This window comes from Miniopterus schreibersii, assembly GCF_964146895.1.
Source record: "Miniopterus schreibersii genome assembly, chromosome: 16".
Taxonomy (NCBI): Eukaryota; Metazoa; Chordata; class Mammalia; order Chiroptera; family Miniopteridae; genus Miniopterus; species Miniopterus schreibersii.
In genome coordinates this window covers 36,435,011-36,445,369 of record NC_138116.1, presented here as the reverse complement: position 1 = coordinate 36,445,369, position 10,359 = coordinate 36,435,011, and the positions used below count along the sequence as shown (strand labels likewise).

At 55.3% G+C, this 10,359-nt stretch overlaps 1 protein-coding gene across 2 annotated transcripts; it reads left to right on the top strand.

The window, feature by feature from the left end:
- Positions 1–3,015: 3,015 nt before the first annotated feature.
- Positions 3,016–8,439, top strand: HES7 (hes family bHLH transcription factor 7; the record flags this gene model as incomplete). 2 transcript variants are annotated; one of them, XM_081162505.1, is made up of 5 exons in its annotated part: positions 3,016–3,320; positions 4,359–4,424; positions 6,389–6,484; positions 7,059–7,146; positions 7,467–7,918. In XM_081162505.1, exons 3-5 carry the CDS (start codon positions 6,389–6,391, stop codon positions 7,916–7,918), a joined length of 636 nt encoding a protein of 211 aa, XP_081018631.1. In that variant the 5' UTR covers positions 3,016–3,320; positions 4,359–4,424. The 2 variants fall into 2 exon arrangements, with proteins under 2 accessions (XP_081018631.1, XP_081018630.1); XM_081162504.1 differs by lacking the exon at positions 3,016–3,320 and having other exon boundaries at positions 4,383–5,511; positions 7,467–8,439.
- Positions 8,440–10,359: the final 1,920 nt, after the last annotated feature.

Below are 10,359 nucleotides of genomic sequence, written 5' to 3'. Positions count from 1 at the left end.
TATAATACTCTCCACAGACTAGCTACTGGCTCTGTCTATTTCCAATCTTGTTTCTCCTCTACTATCCATGTACTTCTAGTGACAAGAGCCACTGGACACATTCATATCACACGTGCCCTCTGGCTTTGTACCTTCACAATGCAAAGCCTGGTGAAGGGGCACAGGTGATAGGAGTATTCCTGGGAGCCATCCTATACCAGGATGGCCAGGCTGACTTAACTGTATGTAGAATGACTGGGAACCGTATTAGCATAGCCCACAAAACCATAAATCTTAGGTCTTTCCAAGTCACCTTCCTCATAACCGGATCCTCTCAAATGCCCGCAGCCACTCCAACACGGCAGGGGTGGTGAGTGTCACAGAAGGAAATCAGAGTGGAAAGTGACCGTGGTCTTTAACATTTACAGTTAAAAATATCTTCAATTTGCCCAGCTGGCGTGGCTCAGTGGTTGACCATTGACCTATGAATCAGGAGATCACGGTTCTCGGGTTGCGGGCTTGGTCCCCAGTCAGGAGCATGCAGGAGGCAGCTGATCAATGACTCCTGCTCATCCTTGATGCTTCTATCTCTCTCTCTCCGTCTCCCTTCCTCTCTCTGAAATCAATAAAGATATATTTTAAAAAATTAAAATTAAAATATATATATATATATCTTCCATTTGCAAATTTTACAGAAGCATATGGCCATGTGAAGACGTTGCTACTGCCCTCCCTGAAGCCTGTGTAAGTGCGGGGTCCTGAAGCATAAACTTCTTTAGCTTCATGGTGAATTGGCCTCTGAAACTTGAATGTTTGGTCCCACATCTCAAATGGACTCTCAACCTGCCGAGAAATCCTACTCTCACAGCTTAGAGGTTTGCCTTCCTGCTCTCCGAAATGAACACTTCACACCTTCTTTCTCCTCAAAGGACCCGACCTGTAGCTCTCTCCCCTCCAGAGATGAGCTAGGTTCATTCTTCTCTGAGAAAATGAGAGCAGCCAGAGATAACTTGTCTCATCCTTCCCCCACCCCAGCTGTCCCAAGCCCTCTGTCTCCCCCATCTCCCTGCTAGCTGAGGCTCATTTCTCTACCTGGCATTGGAGTCTACCTACCTCGCCCCCCCCCCCCAGGTCTTGGTAATTCCCATCACCCTCAAACCCTTTTAGCAACCCCCCTCTCTTGTGCTCCTGCCTGCCGCACAATGTGATGCTCCTCGTTCACAGCAAAACCTGAGGGAGTTGTCAGTATTTGTTGTCTGCTCGCCTTCACTTCCCTTTCGCACCTCAGCCCACTCAGTGGCACTGACAGTCTCCCCCCAGGTCACCGGGGACTTCCAAGATGCTGAACTGGATGGTTGCTTCTCTCTTCGTCTTACTTGACCAGCTAGAGCTGACTGCTCCCTCTTTCTTCATACACTTGCTTTTCTTGGTTTCCCAGACACTCCACTCCCCTGGCTTTTCTGCTATCTCTTTGACCACCTTTGACAATCTTCCCTCCTCAACTTGACCTCAAGCATTACGATGCCTCAGGGCTCCTTGCTAAGCCTCTTTTCTCTCCACGTTCCTTCCCTAGGTACTCAGGTCTCATAGCATTAAAAACCACCCTTTCCAATGACCCCCCTGTATTTACCCCCCAGCTCTGACCTCTAAACTTGTATATCCCTGCCCTACCTTGACCTCCACTTGGATGTCTAAGGGGGTCTCAACTAATCTGAATAAAGTAAAATGCTTATTTTCTCTCCCCAAACCTTTTCTGTCCCTTCCTCCTTCCCATCTCAATAAAAGGCACCACCAACCTCAGGTTTACTTAAGCTAAAAACCTAGGTGTTCACTTTCCCTCTCCACCACCTCAGCACAAGCCACAATCATGTCTTGCCTAGATGACTGCTCTGGCAACCCAGATGATATCCTTGTTTCCATCCCCCTCACAGCAGCCAAAGTGATCTTTTAACACATAGATCAGTGAATATAACTTTCCTATTAAAACTCTCCGCTGGTTTCCCATTGCACTTAGACTAAACTTCAAAGTCCTTCAGGAGCCTCCAAGGCCCTATGTGATGGGCCATACCTTCCATTTTTATCTCTGCAGCGCCAAATTCTCCCTCCTAAGGACAATGGCCCTCTTTCTCTAGCTCCCACCAGCAAAACCTGTTCCTGCCTCAGAGCCTTTGCACTTGCTGTTTCTTTTGCCTGGTCTCAGGGCTGGCTGAGCTGGGCTCAGATATCACCTCCTGATAGAAGTTGCCTCTGAACACCCAGGCTAAAAGTAGCACTTCACTCTCAAGTCATTGCCATATCCGGACTTTCCTCGCCGCCCCCAGCCTTATACCATCTGAACTTACATTATTTTTTGCTTTTAGTTATCTTCTGTCTCCCCTGCCCACTATAATGTAAGCTTCAGGAGAGCCCAGGCCCAATGTACCCTCAAAGTGTAATCATGCGGAGCACACAGGAGGCACTCCATAAATATTGGCTGAGTGAGTAAGACAGTGGCCGTGCGCACAGACATACAGATGCCCAGATTGTTGTACATTTTCCTTCGGGGGGTGGGGGTGGGGGGAAGGGGGCACTGTCCCACCTTAGAATTGAGAAGAGAGCATTCCCATCCACTGACACAACCCAGAGACAAGAAAGACCCAGGCCCGGGCCCGGATGAAACAGATAGGCTGAAAGAGACAGGAGACAGAAACCAAAGGCAGAGACACAGGCCCGGGGCGAGTTCCAGAGAGAGTGGCGGAGAGAGACAGCGCCGAGCCCCAGACCCAGGGACCCGGGCGGCACAAGCCCAGGCAGCAGCCGGAGCCAGAGCCGGGAGCAGGGCCGCGGAGGGAGGCCAAACACTGCGGAAGACCGCAGACACCGGCCCCGCCGGCGGGGAGCCCGGCCGGCCCCGCCCCCGCTTAGAGTGGCCGCGGCAGCTGGCGGGTGCTCCGGGCCGCCCGCCGGCGCGACGCGTGCGGGATCAAAGCCGCCGGGAAGGGGCGGGCGGGCGGGGGGTGGCAGGAACCCCGAGGTGTGAGCGAGCTTCCCAGGGGACGGCAGGAGCGTGGGATCGCAGAGTGCGGGCAGGGGACAGAGACCCGGAAAGAAGATGAGAGATCCCAGAGACCCGGAGACGCCCAGAGACCGAGGCGGAGACGCCGGAGAGACCCGGAGTCAGAAATGCAGAGACACGTAAAGACACAGAGAGATGCGCGCAAAAGTTGCTAAGAGACCCGGAAAGAACGTGAAGCACAGAGACGGAGACGCCAGGAGGTACGCAGCACAGAAAGACTGCAAGACACAAAAGGCCGAGACCTCTGGACTTGGAAAAAGAAAGGGCTCTTTTGAGAGAACAGGAGGTGAGACAGAGAGCGAGCGAGCGGGAGAAATGGAAGGAAGAGCAAGGGAATTAGAGCGCGGGAAGACCTCGCCCCTCCCCTGCGGAGGTCCCAGAGGACCCCCGGGGCGGGGATCCGAGAGCCGTGTCCTTTCTCAGGGTCACGCCTGCCGAGGTGCGGGGGCTGGGGGAGGAGGAAGGGGTGGGGAAGGCAGGAGGACCCCCTGGCCGGGAGGATGGGCGTTGAGGAGGTATGGAATCAAGATCTCCATCCAGAGCCTCAATCCCTGCGATAGAGTAAAAAAGTTAAATAGTAATAGCTGGTGAAAATACTGATCAAAGATGCTTCTCGGACACGTAATCAAACTTCTTTCGGTTCTGGGGGGGAAAAAAGTGAGTGTTGCATTGGCCGGGAATCGAACCCGGGCCTCCCGCGTGGCAGGCGAGAATTCTACCACTGAACCACCAATGCTCACGGAAGAAGCCCTTCGTCAGACCTTATGAGAGTTTGAGACAGCAGCGCTCAGGCGGGTTGTGTTAACTAGGAATCCTGCAAAAGAGTGGCTTTGAATAGTTCACGTGGGTGGAGCAACCCCGCCATCCTTCCTCGCCCGATTCCGGCCACCAGGCCATAAAGTCGCCCCATATGGCCAGGGGCGGCCCCACACCCAGGTGCTAACAGCCCGGGGCCCCCAAACCTCGCGTGCAGGTGAGAAAAACTCAGCCTGAGCCCAGGTTCCCAAGGAGGGGGGCGGCGGGGGCTGCTGGGGCCACACATCTGCTTTCCCATTTGGCCCAGGTAGGGGGAGGTGGGGTTGCTGGGGGCCCTGAACCCAAATGGGAGCGCCCTCCCCAAGGTCTGTGTCCCTTCGGGCTCGGGCTTTGGCGAGGCAAGCTCGGTGAAAAACACCAGGGTGGAGGGGCACTGGGAGGGCCAGGCGGAGTCTCATCCGTTTCTGACTCCGCAGCTATATTCAGATTTGACCAACCTTGTCTTTTAAGGCTCCTTGTCCTCAGACCTCTTGCCGTCTCGTTGAATCTCTGATTTTATCTTCTTAAGCATTTTGTCCAGTAGTCTCCGAGTGTTCACGCATCGTCCTGCAGAGGGTCATGATCTTGGTCTGAGGTGGGTGTCGATCCCTTTTCTGTATCCCTTTCGTGTCCCTTTAAGAAAACTGCTCCCTGCTCCCCTACAGTCACGAGGAGGTTCCTGGGAGCAGGCAAAGCGAGAGCACTTGTGTCAGGTGGTGTGGCAGCCAGACGCCTGAATCTCTTATAGGTTTTGCATCAAATACTTGTAAGTGGGAAGATCTCTCCACCTCCCGCCGGTGCTTTGCTTCCTTTTCTTTGAGGTTCCCTCTGCCGCAGTCCAGACATCCCTCAGGATGGTCCTTTCCCCGACTCTGATTCTATAATAGCTACTTGATAACACGTCGTTATGTGTGTGTGTGTGTGTGTGGGGGGGTCCCCCCGCTGGGTCCAGAGTTGGACCTTTACTGCATATCTCAGTATAAACGGTCCGGCCTAGACCGGTGCCCAGTGCGCACGGGCGAGCACGAGTGACCCTCGCTCCTCCGGACCCCGGTGTGGACCAAGTCCCTTCCCCTGCTGGGGAACTTAATATGACTCCGTTAGATCGTTAGAGCGAACAGAGCTGCTCTTCCACCTCCAGACAGAGCCCCAGTTGAATTAGACGGATCCACCTCTCACACTCAGGTCTCTGTCTTCAGTAGGAGGTGAATTTTTGGGGACGATCAGCCTAAGGGCTGAGGGGTGCTAACTTCTTCCTTACAGTCAGTGTGGGTACAGTGACCTCCAAAGATAGCTGCGATGCTGGAGGCAAGTTCTGTCCCCAAATCACCTGAACTCTTTCTCCCCCTAATAACCTCCTCCCGTCAGCTGGGACCCGCCTTATACAGCCTTATGGCCTTTAACCCAGCTGGTGCTGCATTGGCCCCCCGTTTCCCACACTCCGGAGCCAGTGCCACTCCTTCCCCTCCCCCCAGCGCTCCGCCCCTTTCCGGGAGCCTCGTGCCCGGGGCCACGCCGGGAGGATCTGGGTGCCTAAGAGGGCGGGCCCGGGTCCTCCCTGCCCCCCAACCGGGAGCCCGAGGGGGATATAAGGCGCAACGCGAGCGGCGACTCGGTCCACACCAGGATCCGGAGGAGCGATGGTCACCCGGGATCGAGCTGAGAATAGGGACGGCCCGAAGGTGAGCGGCGGGAGAAGAGGGAGCAGAGATCCCTGGTCCGGTCAGGGGACCGTGTCTCTGAGAGCGTGGGTCAGGGAGGGGGCCAGGCGCTGGGATGGGGGGGGGGTTGTGCACCGGAGACCCAAGGGGCCAGTAGCTGGGGAGGAAGCTGCGAAGTATGAAGAAGGGGACAGGGCCAGAGCAGGACCCGCGTGGGCGGGAGAAGCAGGAGGCTGGGGTTTGGGTAACTGGAGCTGGCCTCGGGGGCGTGGGAGGGGGCTGGTGCTTGAGTGAAATAACCGAGAGGAGCACAGAGCTAAGGGAGGGGGGTGGAAACAGAAAGCGGAGGTGCGCACTTGCTCTTCGCGGGCTGGCCGGGTGGGCACTGCTTCCGGAGGCCTGAGACCCGGCGGAAGATGTTAGAGCCAGTTAAGAGCCGTGGCCGCCTAGCCGGGTTAGAGGGAGAAGAGGAGGCGCCGTCGCGCTGGGTATCTCCCTTTCTACACTCAGGGCCGCCAACTCTGAGTCCGGCACCTTGTGGCCCACGTGTCTGGGCGCAAAGAGGGCCCCCAAAGTTCTCCACTGAGACAGAGAGAGACTGCACGATGCGGAGAAGTAGAGAGAAAAGAGGAGAGACACAGAGAGGGGAGGAGGGAGGACAAGACTGAGAGAGGAGAATGCAGAAGACCCGGGAGAGAGAGGAGGCGAGCTTCAGAAATTGACCTTAGGGGCGACGGGAGGGGGAGCGGAGAGGGGTCGAGTGGGTCGGGCCCTAGGCTCTCGGGAGTCTTGGGGAAGGGGTGGAGGCGGGACTCTCCCGGGGGCGGGATCCCGACGCCCCGCGGCCGCGCTGAGTCTTGGTCCGGTCGGCCCGCTCTCCCTTTCCTGCTGGTCGCAGATGCTGAAGCCGCTGGTGGAGAAGCGGCGCCGAGATCGCATCAACCGCAGCCTGGAAGAGCTGAGGCTGCTGCTGCTGGAGCGGACCCGGGACCAGGTCAGTCCTTCCGGACCCCCAAGCATCTCGTCCTCGCGTCCCAGGGCTTCCCACTTGGGTGGGGACAAATGCTGGCTGCACTGGCGACCCTGGCCCCAAGGCATCCTGACCTGAGTCCCGCCCTTGGAATCCCATCCCAGACCCCCTCTTGCTCTCAGAACGCGATCTTCGTGGCCACCTCTCGGGTCTGTAAGTTTCACACCCTGCTCTGTAAATTTCACTCCCAGGGTGGGTCCGTTTCAACCTCTGGGTCTGTAAATTCTTCCTCTCCCCCCCCCCCCCCCAACAGCCAGCAGGGTGGTTAAGTTCACTCTTGGGTTTGCTACTTCAAATGCCTTCCTCACAATGCGGGGTTGGTTTCACCCCCTCGGGTTGGACAGGTCGTCTCAGGGTGGGCGAGGACCATCTTCTTGGTCATCTCCACTCGGTATTAGGTAGCGTGCTCTGTGGTCAGCGCGCAAATGCGATCCGGGGACACCCCCAGCTCCTGCATCCCTCCCTCCTTTCTTCCCCCTGCCACTTTCCCCCTCTCTCCCCACCCCTCTGTCTTTGCGCCCTCCGTTCCTGTCTGTAGAACCTCCGGAACCCGAAGCTGGAGAAGGCAGAGATACTGGAGTTCGCCGTGGGCTACTTGAGGGAGCGAAGCCGGGTGGAGCCCCCGGGTACAGCGCGGGGGTGGGGCAGCGGCGGGCGGGAGGGGGGACTCACCGAGGCCCGGGCCGGGGTAGATGGGGCGGACTCTGCCGTGGACGGTGGGCTTGGGGAGTGGCAGGCTCTGCTCCGAGGCGAGGTTAATAACACCCGCGCGTGTCTGTCTCTGTGTCTCCCTCATTTTCTCTCTCTGTCCGTCCGTCTGGTTTCTTGTCTCTGCGCGCGGGTCCGGCCCTGGTACCTCTGCGCCCCGCCCCTTCCCTTACCCCTGCCGGGACCCTGCCCTGAACCGCCTGTCCTCCCGTCCGCCGCACCCGCCGCGCGGCTCCAGGGGTCCCCCGGTTCCCAGCCCAGGACGCCGAGGCGCTCGCCAGCTGCTACTTGTCGGGTTTCCGAGAGTGCCTGCTTCGCCTGGCGGCTTTCGCGCACGACGCCAGCCCGGCCGCCCGCGCCCAGCTCTTCTCCGCGCTGCACGTCTACCTGCGCCCCAAGCCGCCGCGGCCGGAACCCGTAGACCCGAGGCTCCAAGCGTCGCGCCCACCGCTGGACCCCGCCGCCCCGGCGCCTGGCCCCGCGCTGCGCCAGCGCCCCTCAGTACGCCAGGGCCCCCCTAGCCCTGGCTGTGCTTGGTCCCCGACCCCTTGCTCCCCCCGCGCCGGGGATTCCGGCGAGCCGGCGCCCCTCACCGGACTGCTGCCGCCGCCTCCGCCTCCTCACAGACAAGACGGGGCGCCCAAGGCCCCGCCGCCCCCGCCGCCCGCTTTCTGGAGACCTTGGCCCTAAGCTTTGGGGGGTGGGGGCGGGGCTGGGGGTAGGGTAGAGACTCCAGCCTAAAGGCAGCAGAGGGATCCGGGTGTCCCGGCGAGGAGGTGTTGGGGAGGGCGGCGGGGCGCGCGGGCACAGCGCGCGGGTGAGATGTGGTCTATATTAGAGTATCTATATAAATATATATTTTCCTGGTTCCTGTCCCTTTCCCCTCCCCCCTTGCGTCTAGGATTGTACCCTTTCTGCCCCCAGCCCAGCCCCAGTCCCTTCTCGAGTCCCTAGTGCATGGAATAAAGTGGTTATTAAATCCCCATGTATCCCAGAGCCAGGGGCCTGCCTTTATCTCGGCGTCCACGCCCACTTTCCCTCCACTTCTGTCTCCCGTCCCCCCAGTCCTGCTCTCCAAGGCCCAAGCCCCGGGGCAGACAGGTAAGTAAAGAAGAGAGCAGAGCGGAGACTGAGGTTGGAACTGAAAACAGGTGGAAAACAGAGTTAGGGTAGGGGGAGAAGGGATGGGGACCTTTAAGAAAAAAATGGGTAAAGAGGAAAGGAGAAAAAAAAAAAAAAGTTGAAATAAAACCGACTCTGGTGGGATTCGAACCCACAACCTTTGAATCGCTTTTTCGTCACTAGAAGTCCAATGCGCTATCCATTGCGCCACAGAGCCCGCTGACCGGCGGCGGCGTCTGACGGCATACGGGAACTGGCATGAGAGAAGGGGTGGGAGAGGGAGAGGGGTACGCCAAGAGCGCGCGGTTAGGACCTCAGAGGCCTGCCTGGGAGAGGTAGCGGGCGCAAAGCAGGTGAGCCAGGTGGGAGTGCGGGAGCACGTGGGTGGAAGACACAGGGAGAGAGAGCAACTGAATATGAGCGAGGGGACGAGCACAGAGCTCCGATGCCTGCTTGGGGGATGCTTCCAGCCCAGGCGCACCCCCTCCCAGATGTGGCTCCACCCATCAAAATAAACTTGTTTCTTTGTAAATTTCTGTGCGTCTGTTTCCTTTGGTATATTTGCTTTGCTATCCGCTGCTCCGTAGTTCTGAGTTTAGATGGTTTCCAAAGAAGACCAATTTAACGCAACCATATCCAGCTTACTTCTCTATAGTCTCTTAGGAGGACTATGGAGGACCCTTTACTTCACGCAGGTAGCGTGGCCGAGCGGTCTAAGGCGCTGGATTTAGGCTCCAGTCTCTCCGGAGGCGTGGGTTCGAATCCCACCGCTGCCAAGTCAGTTTTCCTCCTGGCTCACGCACCCTGTAAATTCATACAGGCCCTTGTGGGATCTTCCTCAATTTTACGAGGACATCTGGTAGAGAGGTCTCACCACTGTCACCCCTCTGGTGTTTCAGACATATCCTGCTTAGGTCTAAATCCCAGCCAGAAACCAAAACCTGATCGCAACTGCCAAAGTAACCTTCATTTCCTCGTAACTGATCTCTTTAACACCTTCTCAAATAACATCCTTATCTCTCAAAATTATCGCAACACTTGTTCATATACATATTTAAGCGATTGGCTGTGTTTTTTCCTCAGGGTGTGCTAGAGGTTCTAAATTACCCAGTCTGAATGCTCAAAGAACAAAACCGTAGTTTTTCTTTTCAGATCCTCTTAGATCATAAAAGAACCTCATATATAAAACTAATGCATAACATAATAGACTGTTTTTGGCAGGTAGTGAAAACGAAGCTTCAGGTTCCACCGAGATTTGAACTCGGATCGCTGGATTCAGAGTCCAGAGTGCTAACCATTACACCATGGAACCGACCCGAGGAAACGTCTTTCTGAGTACGTATATAACAGTGAACTCTCTGTTCTACTCTGCACTCTGTCATTCACAAAAGACAAAACAACATAAAAACCATTGTCGAATAAGGTAGTCCCTGCTATGGAGCGTCTGAAATATGAATTGAGATGTATTGTAAGTGTAAAATAGAAACTGTACTTAGGAGACTTAGTACAAAAAATTGTTATAATTTCATTAACATTAAAATATTGATTACATGTTAAAATGCCAAAATTTTTGATATTTTGGGTTAAATAAAATACGTTATTAAAATTAATTTAGACTTGCTTTTTACTCTTTAAAAAAAATAACATTTTTATTTCTTAGGGCAGTTTTAGGTTTACAGAAAAATTGAACAGAAAGTGCAGAGAGCTCCCATGTACGCCTGCTACCTCCACTGTTTCTTCTATTATTATTCTTCCATTTTTAGCTTTATTGAAATATAATTGATATACAAAGAACCTGCACACACTTAATGTGTTTACAGCTTGATGAAACTTTTTATTATTTTTAATGTGGCTACTAGAAAATTTAAATTAGCGTATATGACTCATATACATGTTCTGTTCTCAAACATCTCTACTTTCCTTCCCGTTGTTCGTTCTACCTTCTGAACACTAAAACCCTGAATCACTTAGTACCACTTCCTTTTGAAACTAATAGTATTTTCGTTATT